General features: G+C 54.5%; 1 protein-coding gene across 5 annotated transcripts in view; it reads left to right on the forward strand.

The window, feature by feature from the left end:
- Positions 1–13,901, forward strand: part of ACOX3 (acyl-CoA oxidase 3, pristanoyl) — a 66,857-nt gene that overhangs the window by 36,284 nt on the left and 16,672 nt on the right. For all 5 annotated transcript variants that reach the window (XM_009206465.4, XM_003898430.5, XM_021938290.2 and 2 more), the window contains 5 exons: positions 740–862; positions 3,006–3,126; positions 5,699–5,821; positions 6,146–6,259; positions 13,532–13,647. In XM_009206465.4, coding sequence (XP_009204729.1) covers positions 740–862; positions 3,006–3,126; positions 5,699–5,821; positions 6,146–6,259; positions 13,532–13,647 — 597 coding nt within the window. The remainder of the gene's footprint in view (positions 1–739; positions 863–3,005; positions 3,127–5,698; positions 5,822–6,145; positions 6,260–13,531; positions 13,648–13,901) is intronic.

The raw sequence follows: 13,901 nt of genomic DNA on the forward strand, positions 1-13,901 counted from the left end.
CGGTTTCCTCAGGATCCTCTCAGGCTTGTCCTGCCATGTACCCAGCCACCCACCCACCCACCCATCCATGCATCCACCCACCCATCCATGCATCCACCCACCTGTCCACACATCCACCCACCCATCCATCTACCCATCCACGGATTCATCCATCCACCCACCCATGCATCTACCTACCCACCACCCACCATACATGCATCCATCCATCCACCCAGCCACCCACCCATCCAACAATAGGTGGACCCTATGCTGTTTCAGACAAAGTGAAAAAGACGTGCACTCTGCCTTTCGAGGGGCTGCCAGCTCTGTGTGGGCCTCAGCTTTCCCATCTGTCCCAGGGTGACAGCCTCGTCCTCACAGGCTCATGAGGCACGTGCTGTCAGCCAGTCAGTCCGTGTGCCGGGGAGTTGGCCCCTAGCAGCGCGGCCTTCTGAGTTCACAGATGGACTGGCACTTTGTTCTGTAGTGACTTTGATGGGACAGCTGTGAATAGTGGCCGTTTAGGGAATTGCGTTTGGGGTTGTCCGTCAGGGGCCATGGGTGAAAGCCGAACTGGCTGAGTTGAAAGCGTGTCAGGATGAAGGTTTTCTGATGTGCCGGGAAGACACGTGGAGACCTTCAGCACTAGTGGGTGCACGGCCCTGATGGCCTCTCCCTGCACTGGCTTTCACGGTCCCTAGGATGGGCTGCCCTTCATGGGAACTGTGGTGTGTTCACACAGGTGTCTTGTCTGTTCTAGCAATGCCGCTTGCTTCCGTATCTGGCAGCTGCCTACGCCTTAGACCACTTCTCCAAGTCGCTCTTCCTGGACCTGGTGGAGCTCCAGCGAGGACGTGCCTCGGGAGACTGCAGCGCCAGACAGGTGAGGTGGTGTCTGCTTCCTCAGCAGCATCGTTTGAATCTCACACGGTTGGAGCAGCACAGATTCGGCCTTCATTTCAAAGCAAAATCAGTCGTTTGACTTGCAAGGACAGAGCCTGGGACGCATTCCTCCAGTTGTTCCCACCCACTCGGAGCTCTTGGCCTCTGCTGCAATTGAACGGGCTGGGCACGCGTCCACACTCCTGCCTCTCAAGGATGTGCTGACACGACTCTTGGTTCCAGTCTGTGAGTTCAGCTGTTGGTCTTCTTTTGAGAACATGACGGTTTTGCAAAATCCACATTACCCGCCCCTCAGTGGCTTTCATGGTTCTGAGCCTTTTGTAAACAGCTGCACAAAGGTCTGAATCCCACTGACTGGATTTGAGTTGACAGTCAGAGGATTTGTGCCAGAAACAAGCGTGCAAATCCCGAGATCAGCCTCGGCATAAAGAGACGTCGAGAACGGATTTCTTTGTAGATGGTTATGAACTGATTTTCCGTTGTCCCTCCTGCTGCCTCCTGAGCAAGAGTGAAATGTGAATCGAAAGAAATAACCATGTTTGGAAGCAGAGGAGAAATACTGCAGATTGCAGTTACGTACAACATCAGAAAAAGCCTGCATCTAATTAGCATATCTTGAAATACTACTGGTGTCCGCATTCACGGCAGGTGATGGCGAAGGGATGACCTGCAGGATTGGTGGCAGAGCAAATCCCAGGCTCGGGAGGCCTGAGGAGGGAGTGCTTCTGACCACTGAAGGGGTTAAGCCTGTGTTTTCCTGGGAGCGTGAGTCAGTGGAGCTTTTGCCAGCTCTGACACTCTCCTGTGAATAATGTTGTAAAGGGTGACCGGGCTCATTGTTTCTGAAACTCAGCGGTTTAACCCAGGCAGAGGAGGGCCTCGACTCAGCCCCTTATGTGAAGTTGAAAACACTCATAAAATGGGTCATTGGACTTAACGTTTGTGTGTGTGTGTGTGTGTGTGTGTGTTTGTGTGTGTCTTCCTCTTGTTTTTCTTTTTTAATTTATTTCTTTTTTAAAAGTAAAAATTCTTCTTTTAGCTTGAATCAGTCTCTAAAGTTTTTTGTTTGTTTTTTTGTTTGTTTTTGAGACGGAGTCTCACTCTGTTGCCCAGGCTGGAGTGCAGTGGTGCGATCTTGGCTCACTGCAATTTCCGCCTCCTGGGTTCGAGCGATTCTCTTGCCTCAGCCTTCCAGAGTAGCTGGGACTACAGGTGCCCGCCAGCACACCTGGTTAATTTTTTGTATTTTTCAGTAGAAACAGGGTGTCGCCAATGTTGCCCAGGCTGTTCTCAAACTCCTGGGCTCAAGTGATCTGCCTACCTCGGCCTCCCAAAGTGCTGGGATTACAGGCGTGAGCCACTGTGCCTGGCCCCGTCTCTTAAGTTTTCATCATTAGATATCAAGCAGAAGCAAAGGAGTCTTCTTCTTCTTCTTCTTTTTTTTCCCTTAAAAGAAAAGCCTGCGTTACCTGCTGGTCCCAGGCAGTCTCCCATCCAAGTACTAACCAGGCCCAACCCTGCTTAGCTTCCAAGATCAGGCTCATTCAGGGTAGTGTGGCCATGGACAGCAAAGGAGTCTCAGTGAAACATGTTAGGCCCGAGGGAGGCACAGTGAGCACCCACGCAGAGCAGACCGTCAGTTACCGAGGCGCTTGCAGCCCTTCTGGAATGGACTGGTCCCGGCCCTTCCCTGTCCTGGGAGGGAGCACTGTCTGCGGTGCTGGGTCTGATTCTCTGGCCTTTCTTCATGGTTTCACTGCAAACAATTGCAACCTTCCATGGCGTGTCATTCACTCTGACATTTGTGAACTTTATATAAACTGGGCCATGACATTCTTCTGCAGTTTGCTTCTGGGAGCCATGTCAGGGCCCCGAAAGCTATTTGCTGTGTGGAGCGGTGTTTTCATTGTTGTGAAATGGTATGAGCATACCACAGTGTACCCATACTTGGATAAAGACCCTTTTTTATTTCTAATTACAATTAGGTTTCCTCTTCTGTCATTTTCAGGATGTCTTGTATTAGACTAGAGGTGATATGGTGGTTTGATGTTATTGCTGACATCTGACTTTTTGGTGTCAAAAGTCTCTTTTCACCTGTTCTTGTTGGATTCCCTCACCCAAAGGCAGAGCTTGGACGTGAGATCCACGCTCTGGCATCAGCCGGCAAGCCCCTGGCCTCGTGGACCGCCCAGCAAGGAATTCAGGAATGCCGGGAGGCGTGTGGAGGACACGGCTATCTAGCCAGTAGGTTTTGGAGAAGCGCATGGTGGTTTCCTGTCCTTAACCCTGCTGTTTGACTCTAGACCAGGGGTCGGCAGACTGTGGCCTGAAGACCAAATCCAGCCTGCCACCTGTTTTTGCAAATAAAGTTTTATTGGAACACAGCCAGCCACCCCCGTTCATTTGCACATTTCCTGCAGCTGTTTTCGCACTTCAAGGGCAGAGTTGAGTAATCCCAGCTGTGACAGAGACCATGTGGCTTGCAGAGCTGAAAATATTTACTCTCTGGTCCATTGCAGAACAAGTTTGCCAACCCCTGCCCTAGATAGATCCCACTGCTTTCAGATGCCTGATGCTTTGGCCAAAATACAGGCAGAGAGCAGCTGATCTGCTCATTTGAATTTTAACTGTTTGGTTAACAGCTTGGTAGTAAACTAGCACCATGTTTTATTTGGATAGAAAATTCTTACACTTAGAAAAAGAGTCAGTTATATCAGCATTGACAATAACCGAAGCAGCTGTTGTGTGGTTAAGAACAGGGGCCACCAGCTTGCCTGGGATTGAGTCCTGGCTCCGTCTTAACAGCCTGGTAACTGTGGGCAGGTTGCTTAACCTCACTGTGCTCAGTTTTCTTATTTTTACAGTGGGGGGTGATAATAGTGTACCCACAACATAGGTTCTTTCCAGAATTAAGTGAATTAACATGTATGAAGTGTAAGCTTGGTATCTGGCTTGTAGTGCGTGCCCACTGACTTTTTTATTTGCTAATGCTGTTACTATTAGAATTATCATCAGCATTATTTACAGCTTACCTGCAAAACTTCCTGTGTGCTAATCTTAAATAATTAACTGGCAAAAACTGATTGCTCAAAGAAGGCCATGTACACACTCAAAACAGCCACAGCATCCGCAAAACTTTCTTGCCCTCCAGGAGCGCTTTAGGCCCTTGCCAAGTTTGTGAGAGTTTTGGCGATGCTTTGTCTAGAACTACACACACGCTTTCAGCAATCATCCGCCCACCACTGCAGTTCTAACTCGCACCTGTTCCAGCATGGGCCAGCAGCAGCGTGGCCTCTCACTCCCACCACACTCTGCCTTTGTTGCTTACTGCCATGTGGGTAGCCATGGCTGTACATAAGTCACTCATTTGCATGCTTTGTCCTCTGCGCAATGCCCTTAGTAGTTTTTATTTGTCGTTGTAACTCATCGGGATTCTATAAATAGTTGAATAACGAAATTGAATCTTGCAGTACTACAGACAACAAAGACAATGGAATCAAGATTCATCATATACATATACATATACATATGCTGGGATTGAGACCAACACAACCGAAGCTCCATCTAGGTTTAGAAAATCAATTGCAAATGTTTCGCTGGGGCCTCTCCCGGCTCTTGTTCAGTGGCCAACCTGTTACATGACAGGAGGCACGTGGCAAGATTTGACAGCAAGTCAGGAGAAAACGATCAGGTGTTCCAGGTGGTCACAAGCCTAATCACAAGCCTGCTGGCAGCGTGGCTGCAGTAGGAGTCCGTTCATGCTCTCAGGACCCATCAGTCATAGTATGTGAGTGTGAGAAGTCAGCTCCGCTCCCTTCCTGCTGGGCCCATCCCAGCCTCACGTTCAGAGAACACTTTCCATCAGAGCAAGCAGGCTTGAGTGCGTGAGGGTCTGGAAAGCAAGCCTTATAACCTATGTGAAGGCATCCAGCTAATTGATAGGAAAGACAAAAGAAAAGTTGTCTTGATATTTCCTGTATTAAAAGAAGAGTTCGTTCAGTTACAGAAGGAAGAAGGGCAGCCCTGGGGGCGTCAGCTTGCTGAGATGGTTCCCTCCTGTCAGTGACCCCATGCCGGGGGAGGCTCTGCGGGATGACCGTGCAGGGCTTGCTGACAGCAGTGAGGAGGAGCTGGGGTTGGGACTTGAAGCAGGGGTGACAGTTTTTTGTGTCTGGTCAAGCTGGGTTTAGGGCTTTTTTTTTTTGGACAGTCTTGCCCTGTCCCCCAGGCTGGAGTACAGTGGCATGACCATGGCTCACTTCAGCCTCAAATGCCTGGGCTCTTAGGCAATCCTCCCACCTCAGCCTCCAGGGTAGCTGGGACTACAGGTGCTTGCCACCATTCTCAGCTAATTTTTTTTTTCATTTTTTGTAGAGATAGGGTCTTACTATGTTGCCCAGGCTTGTCTCAAACTCGTGGTTTTTTTTTTTTTTTTTTTTTTTTCTGAGACAGAGTCTTGCTCTGTTGCCCATGCTGGAGTGCAGTTGCACAATCTCAGCTCACTGCAACCTCCGCCTCCCAGGCTCAAGCAATTCTCCTGCCTCGGCCTCCTGACTAGCTGGGACTACAGGCACACACCCACCACACCCGGCTATTTTTTTGTATTTTCAGTAGAGGTGGGTTTCACCTTGTTGGCCAGGCTGGTCTTGAATACCTGGCTTCAAGTGATCTACCCGCCTTGGCCCCCCAAAGTGCTGCCATTACAGGTGTGAGCCACTGCGCCCAGCCTCTTAGGGTGTTTTAAATTCTCACATAGTGACTGGCTGTTTCACAAATATGCATCTTAAATGATGGTACTATTGTGGCTTTGTTGCAGTGAACCGGTTGGGTGTCCTTAGAGATGACAACGATCCCAACTGCACATACGAAGGTGACAACAACGTCCTGCTGCAGCAGACAAGCAACTATTTGCTGGGCCTCCTGGCACACCGGGTCCAGGGTGAGGCTCCGCTGCACACTGGTGGGGGCCCTGGAACACAACCTGGCGGGGGTGGGTTCTCCTGGCCCCACTGATTCAGCTGTTCTGTGAACGCACCCTAGATGTGCAGAAGGAAAGAAATGTTACCAGATAGTGCCGACCGACTCCCCAAGGCATGGGCAAAGGTTGGGATGGGGAGAGTCCTTGAGACCCAGACCCTGGCTCATGGGTCCGTGGCTGTCGGGTCCTCTGGACATTCTCCATGCTTTGGGGTGCCCCCGGCTTGGGGTCCCCAGTGGCTTGGGTTCCCGTCTTCCACCAAAGTCACTGGAATGTGTGTCCTAGATGGAGCTTGCTTCCGCAGTCCGCTGAAGTCGGTGGACTTTCTGGACGCCTATCCCAGCATCCTTGACCAGAAGTTTGAGGTCTCCAGTGTTGCCGACTGCTTGGACTCCGCAGGTAAACATGCAGGTGGAGGGCTCCCCTGATCTCTTGATTTCCCGTCATTCCCACCAGGAAACACACCGTACCTCGGTGAGGGGGCCCTTGGCAGTTCCAGCCAGGGCAGCAGTGGTGGTGGGAGGCCCTGCATGCAGCTTGTCCTGGGCTGGCTCATGGAATAATCTCTTTGCACCTGATGCCAAGTTAGACACTGACTCCACAGATGAACTGAAGGACGCCCACTCACCACCCTATGCCTTGCCTCTTGCCTTCCCCTCCCGTAGGATAAAGGGCGTGAGGGGCCACCTGGCCTAGTCTCTGTCCACTGAGCGGCCTCTGCCCCCTCCCCTGGTGCCTGGGCTGCTGCTGTCCCTGGGCCCTCCCAGCCACCTCACCTGTTGGTCTTCCCCACCCCCAGCCCCTCCTGGCTCCCCAAACAGCAGATGCCCCTTCCCGCCCTGGCGCATCTCACACACTTCCTTCCCTCGGCCCCTGTAGCACAGGCTCATCTCCCGTGGGTGTGGTGGTCGGGGTGGGGCCTCCTCCCAGGGGCCCACACAGAGCTGGCCATGGGCAGCCTCCTGCAGGTGTGTCATGGGAGCTGCTGCAGGCTCTGCTCAGACCCACGCAGGGTCTGCTCAGAAAGGTGGAAACGAGAGCTGGGAATGGGGCGTCCGGCCGTGCTGGCAGCATGGAAAGCAAAGCAGCTTCCCTGTAGACTGCACTGCATCCTGACAGGGGATCCATCTCTGGAGAGCAGCTGCTCTCGCGTTCCCTGGTTAATTCTGCACGTGCTTGTTATGCGCCCACTCTGCATTTCGGGGCCAGCGGCCGGCATGACCGAGACCCCGTGCCTGCCCTCATGGGACTTTGCAGTCTAGACCAGCAGACACAAAAACATCCCAAGGCCTCAGTCTTAGGGCAGCGGGAATTCTGCAAAGCAGTGATCCTGGCTGGTGAGGTGGAGCATGACTGGTGACCACCTTGCAAGGGTCTTGGCCTTTGAATTGAGGTCTCAGTGAAAGGCAGGGGCAGCCATGGGTATGTCGGATGGACGGGTGTCTCAGGAGGAGGAGGAGGCAACAGGGCCCAGCCCGTGCGGAGCTCATCTCGATGCGAGCGTGCATCTTGTTCCCCTGCTGTGAATGACGGGAGGTGAGCGCCAGAGGCCTGGTGGAATGGGGTGTGCTACTTGTTTTGATGATTCATATTTTTAAAAATGTTGAAAAAGGCCACTCTGGTTGCTCTGTGGAAATGGAGGTGAGAGGCAGTTGGGACAGGTGAGAGGGGCTGCCCTGCACCCCCACATAGAAGCACCTGGCGGAGCTCTGCGTGTCCTACAGGGTACTCCTAAAGAGCACTTGGCTCTGGCTGCCTGGGTGCAGGCAGGGACAGAGCAAGGATTCAAACCCAAGCCTGTGGGACTGCAAAGCTCTGAATCTCTTGTTACTCCTCCTGGATGCTTCTTGCCCATTGGTCTGGGTGAGATTTGACAGAAAGAGCTGGGCTGGAGCTGCCCCCACCTCCATGCCACCTGTGTCCCTGTGAAATGCCTTCCTCCCACCACTGCCCCCATCTGTCAAGCCGCATATCACAGAGAACAGCTCGAACCCGCAGCGACGCCTCCATCTCCCCATCACCTCACTCAGCGGTTTTTAGTGAACGTCTTTGCTTTGCCACCAAAGCACCTATTTGTGCAGAAGAGAAGGGCCGAGAGGGGTCCCAATGCACTGTCCCGGTGGGCCAGGTAGAAACTAACCCCTCCGTAACACCCGAGACTGGAAGAGCAGGCCCACCCTCCGGAGCGAGACATCCGCTCCCGCCAGGCTGCCAGAGGTTGATCCCGGTCCCTCCTCCTGCCGGCCGTGGAACCTACAGCAAGTTCCTCAGCTTTCCTGCCTCGGTTTCCTCATCTGCAGCACAGGGATGGTAATGGTATCCCCTTCATAACGTTTTCGTACGGTGGACTGAGTTCAGCGCCTAAAGCACTTAGTGCAGCACTTGGCGCCAAATCAGTGCTCAGCTCAGCAGCCACAGAGTTTGGGCAGGAACCACTATCAAGGTGCGGCACACTCAGCTGGGCGGATAGAGCAGGGATTTGGAGATGGAGGACGCTCTTGGCTTGGCATTCAGGAGACCAGAATGTGAGGGTCCCCACGGGTTCTGGGAGGCCCCTGGATCCTCGGGAGGAGGGAGCGCAGGCCTCCGCCACGCAGGGGACAGGCGCACGTGGAAGACGCATTCCGGCCTTCAGGACCGATGCCGTGGATGTGATAGCAGCCCCCGAGCGTGTGCCCTTGTCCGTCTCCAGCCCTGCGGGCTACTTGTTCACACGGCAAAGAACACACAGCCATGGCCGAAGCCCGTGTGGAGCCTGGGCCGGGCCAGTTTCCCGGTGCCTTCCGCTGCCTGCACTGTCAGCATCGTATCAGGAAGCGCCCGCGTCACTGCTTGGTTTCCCGTGGGCCCTGCCCTGGGTTATAGCTTCTGACGGTAACTAACCGTGCACACCTCAGCCTGTCTATTTGGGTGCCAGTAGGAAATGGGGACACGTTTTGATGACCTATTTCTGATGTTTGCAAGTCACCTTTTTTTTTTTTTTTTTGGACGGAGTCTCTCTCTGTCGCCCAGGCTGGAGTGCAGTGGCGCGATCTCGGCTCACTGCAAGCTCCGCCTCCCGGGTTCGCGCCATTCTGCTGCCTCAGCCTCCCGAGTAGCTGGGACTACAGGCGCCCGCCACCACGCCTGGTTAATTTTTTGTACTTTTTAGTAGAGATGGGGTTTCACCCTGTTAGGCAGGATGGTCTCGATCTCCTGACCTCGTGATCCGCCTGCCTCGGCCTCCCAAAGTGCTGGGATTACGGGGGTGAGCCACCGCACCCGGCCCCAAGTCTGTTTCTAAGCTTCCCAAATGTTGCCACAGGAAGAACTAGAAAATGACCTAATCATTGTAGTAACTTCAACCCAACCAAAACCTTTTTCCTAAAACCATCACTCCCTATATTAATAAAATCAAAACATAGACGGCGCAGCCAGCTTCTCCATGTGCCCATCACCCTCTCCTCTTCCCTCCCCTTCCCCTGAGACTGTGAAAGCAAAAGCAATTTTACAGTCTCTCCATCATCGGGAGAGACACCAAAGTCATCTGCTTTTCCTGCAACTGCCCTAATGTTTACAAGATGCAACAAAGTGAAAACGTTTTCCAGAGTAACAAAGGCAAATGACTTTCTCTTGTGGAAAGTGGTGTGGGAGATCACCATTATCCCTCACGCCGCAGGGAAGCTCGTGGGTTCTGCCAGCCCCGTCGTCTCAAGGGCATTTGGTCATAGATACCAGGGCTCAGGGCTGACTGCAGCCTGCGTCATGTGGATCTTTGGTAAAAGCTGTGTAAGTGATGTGGGGCCCTCAGGCTCTGCAGGATTGAAGAGACACAGGCCTCTTCCAGGGTTGCGCTCGCCTGTGAGGAAGGGTGGAGGATTTGCCAAGCCCATGGCTGATCCTTCAGGGGTTCCAATTCTGACTTGGGTAGGGAAGGCCGGGTTTTCTGTTGAGTTCCTCTGATTTTTGCACAGGCCTGTGTGCTGAGCTGAGTGTCACAGCCTTGTGCCTTGGGGCCTGTGCTGTTGCTCCCTGCCACGGGCCCTGTTCTCCTTTAGCTGGCTGGTGTGCATTCGTAGTAAGCAGTTGCAGTGTTCACTACCCGGACACGTGTGTATGTGTGGACTGCAAGGTCACAGAATGTAGGCCAGAGGTGACGTGGGGCCATGTGTGAGTGGTGGAGTCACGTGGGTGAGTGGTGAGGTCACGTGGAGTGCATGGTGAGGTCATGTGAGGTGAGCAGTGGGGTCATGGGTGAACAGTGTAGTCACATGGGGGGAGCAGGGAGGTCACGTGGAGTGCATGGTGAGGTCATGTGAGGTGAGCAGTGGGGTCACAGGTGAACGGTGGAGTCACGTGGGGGTGAGTGGTGAGGTCACATGGAGTGCAGGGTGAGGTCATGTGAGGTGAGCAGTGGGGTTCATGGTGCAGACGGTGTTCCTAGAGGATGGGAGCACAGGCTCTTGGGTCAGCACTGCCCCCCGCTGTGACCTTGAGCTAGGCTTTAATCTCTCTGAGCCTGTTTTCCTCCTGCAAGACAGTGGAGAGGGAATGCGGTCACCTCGTGCTGCCTGGCAGGTGCCAGGCCATGGTGCCCTCGGTGGGGGGTTGCTGTGTGTAGGGGGCCACTGTCCTGAACACTTCATTGGAAACAACAGACACAGGTGCAGGTGAGGTCTGCCTTGGTGGGTCAAGAAATGTTTCCCAAAAAGCCGGCACCTGAGGGTGTCTTGGAGGGTCTGTGCGTTGTGCTTTTGGGGAGCACTGGTCGTTCAGGAGCACCAGAGCAGTGGGCATGGTCAGACCCGGGCCCGTGATCTGGCTGAGGAGTTGGGGCCGCCGTCCAGGCCTTGCTTTCCAGGGCTTGCCTGGGTCAGAATCCGAGTTAGGAGTGCTCCGATGCTGATGCAGCAGGGACTGGGCTCAGAGACAGGAGAGGAAACCGACACCCGAAAGGCAGGCAGTGCATGCGAAGAGCTCTCCATGGGGTCAAGGACGGAGTCCCAGCTGCGGAGGGGGGCAGGTCGAGGGGCAGTCATTGGGTGCACAGGACAGCTGGGGGCACCTTCGAGAGTCCGTCTGGTGTGTGGCACATGGAAAGGCTGTGGTGACCCAGGATTCTGGGAGAGTCTTGAGGACAGAAGTTGCTGACGCTGGGTGTGTCCTCGGGCCTCCAGCAACCGTATTCCAAGCAAGAGAATGCGCTGCCCGTTAGTGCCCGTCTTCCACGTACTTTGTTTCAGCGATACTGTTTCACTTCCAGATTAACTCTGGAAATGGCACGCATGGCACCCACCTTTCGTTTGCTGTCATCTGCTTTTTGGGGGATCTTCTCCCCTGCGTATGAACACATCAGACTGACATGCTTTATTTTTTAATGAAAAACCAAGAACCAAAAGCAGAGTGTAAGGAAGAACACGGTGCAAACATACCTCATTTCTCAAGCGTTCGTCTCACTTGCAGCCCACAGCACGGTCTAACTGGCTGTCGACGGGAAGCCTCATGGGTTAATTCTGGTTGCAGAGATAGATTGGAAAACTCGGGTAACTGCCGTGAAGTGTCCACCACAGAGGGACACCTCCCGGGGCAGTGTTTGGGAACGGCCAGGACAGGCTGGGAGGGAAGCCCAGCTACGGCTGATGCGTGGTGGGACACGGGGGCCTCTGGTGTGGTCAGAAGGAATTTGCACAAGCGGTTTCTGGCCAGACCGTTTCCTTGGTTTTGTTGCTATGTAAATAAGTCATGGAAAGCACAACTGCACAGCGTCCACCTTTCCTTGCTGTTCGTGACCATCTGCCCTGCTGGGGAGAGCTTGGGATGTGGCAGAGCCTTTAGGAACAGGCGGTGGTCATGAGGGCCTCCCCTCAGCATTGGTTGCAAAATGGACCTGAATTTTCCTATAATGTCCTGAAGGGTAGCATGTGTGGCTCAAGGATGAGCCCTGGGCAGCCTGCCAGCAGCAGAGGGCCACGGCCTGGGCACCAAAGATAGCAGACAGTGACTCTTCTGGTGCAGAGGCGGAAACCCCAAGGCAGGATGGGGCAGGGCTGCCCCGCTCCCTCTGCCGGGGGAGTCCTCCTGCCCAGGCTCCTGGCAGCTCCAGGAGTCCTTGGCTGCGGCTGCATCATGCTGGCCTTTGCCTCCTCTGTGACTTTGCCGTCTCTGCATCTTGTAAGGACACGTGTCATTGGACTTAGAGTCCACCCTAGTCCAGGAGTCCCTGATGACCTCCCTCAGTACCTCAACGTCATGACATCTGCAAAGACCCTCTTCCCAACAAAGGTCATATTCACAGCTGTGGGAGTCAGTTGGGGCCACCATTCAACGCCTCATGCCTGGCAGGACTTGGCAAGGGGAGCCTTGGCTCCCTGAAGATGCCTGTATGGAGGAAACCTCCGCCCAGCCCTGCCTGCACCCTGCGGGGTCAGCGGCACCTGCCTTTCCTTCCCACTGGGGAGCTGAGACCTCCGGCCGCCGCCTGATGTCTGAGCCTGGGGAACGGCCTGCTCTGCTTTATGACTCAGTTCCTCTCAGTTATGCTGTGAGGGTGAATGGATGTAACAGCCGAAAGCAGTCGGGTGTGCTGTGGCAGGAACTGCAGCATTGGGTGTTTTCTTCCCAGTGACCTGGGCTGTGTGACATAGAAGGAAATCCCAAGGGCCCCTGAGTTCAGCCTTTGGGCTCAGACTCGGCATGGCTGACCCCATTCTCCTGCCTGGGATCTCTGAGCAAGACTGGCTGCCAGGCAGAAGGCCCCCTGCAGCCTGGAGGCGCCTCGTGTCCGGGCACCAGGCCCTCTGTGCCTGGGCAGGGAGTGGATGTGAGCGTGGCCTCCATGTGCGGCTGGTCTGCAGCTCTCCCCTACATGCTCACCATGTGCCTGGGCCCATGTCCTCATCAGCGGGGTGGTAGCAGTACAGCCTGGTGGGGTCTCAGGACCATGCCTGGTCCATAGGGAGTACTGTGGGAGGCCAGCTCTGGCCATGCTGTAGGGGGCCCTGCAGATGTGGGCACCACTGCCAGGGGAAGGGGAGGATGAAGAGGGGGCTCCAGCTGTCCTGCCTGACACCCCACCTTGGGGCCTCCTTGTCTGCTGCATCTGCTCCCTCCTGCCCTTTTGAATCTTGTGGGGGGGCCCCCCAGGGTACGAGGCCTCAGGTACCCCCTCCCCCACCGTGTCAGTCCCCAGTTCCACAGCTCCAGCAGGCAGTGAGGTCCAAGGGCCAAGCAGGGGGAGGTGAACGGAAGCACCCCTTCCTCTCGCCACTGGGCACCACCGCCGGGCAGTTGTCCTGCTGCCCATGCAGTCCTGGCTGATGCTGCAGGGACAGCACCATGCTTCACACAGACCGAGCCTGGTGCGTGCGAGAACGTGCAGCTGTCGCACTCGGGGGTCCGCTCTAGTGGCGGCACCGTGCCCCTGTGGCCTCCAGGCTGCTGGAACAGTGTAGAACTCAGGACAGCCCCAGCCTGAGCCAGGAAGTGCCTCCAGCCAGAGGGGCCCTGGGCAGATGCCGTCCCTGTGCCTCAGTTTCCCTACCTATAAAATCAGACCCACCCCATACGCCTGCTCGTCACGAAGATGACACCGTACCTGCAGGATGCTGGCAGTGCCTTGTCCCTGGGGGTGAGTCGTGACAAATGCTAGTTTCTCTATTGTTACTTTTTCTCCTTCTGTTTCTCGTTCCAAAGTCGCCCTGGCAGCATACAAGTGGCTGGTTTGCTACCTGCTCCGAGAGACTTATCAAAAATTAAACCAAGAGAAAAGATCAGGAAGCAGTGACTTTGAAGCAAGGAATAACTGCCAGGTAGGTATTTGTTTTCAAAATTCCCTTTTGTATTATTTGCTCTTAATTCCCCAGTCGTTGTGTCCCTGGCAGTTCAGGCCCCAGACCCTGAGCTCCCGTGACCCTGGGCAGATGACTTGATGACTTTGCTGCTTGCTCAGCTCCTCTGTAACACAGGGATGGCAGCACCTGTCTTGCTGGGCTGGGGAGGTCATGGATGTTACATTTACCGTGCCTGACGGTTCCCAGCCCGTAAACCAGAGCAGTGAAGCGCT

Source organism: Papio anubis, chromosome 3, assembly GCF_008728515.1.
Source record: "Papio anubis isolate 15944 chromosome 3, Panubis1.0, whole genome shotgun sequence".
In the NCBI taxonomy this organism is placed as follows: domain Eukaryota; kingdom Metazoa; phylum Chordata; class Mammalia; order Primates; family Cercopithecidae; genus Papio; species Papio anubis.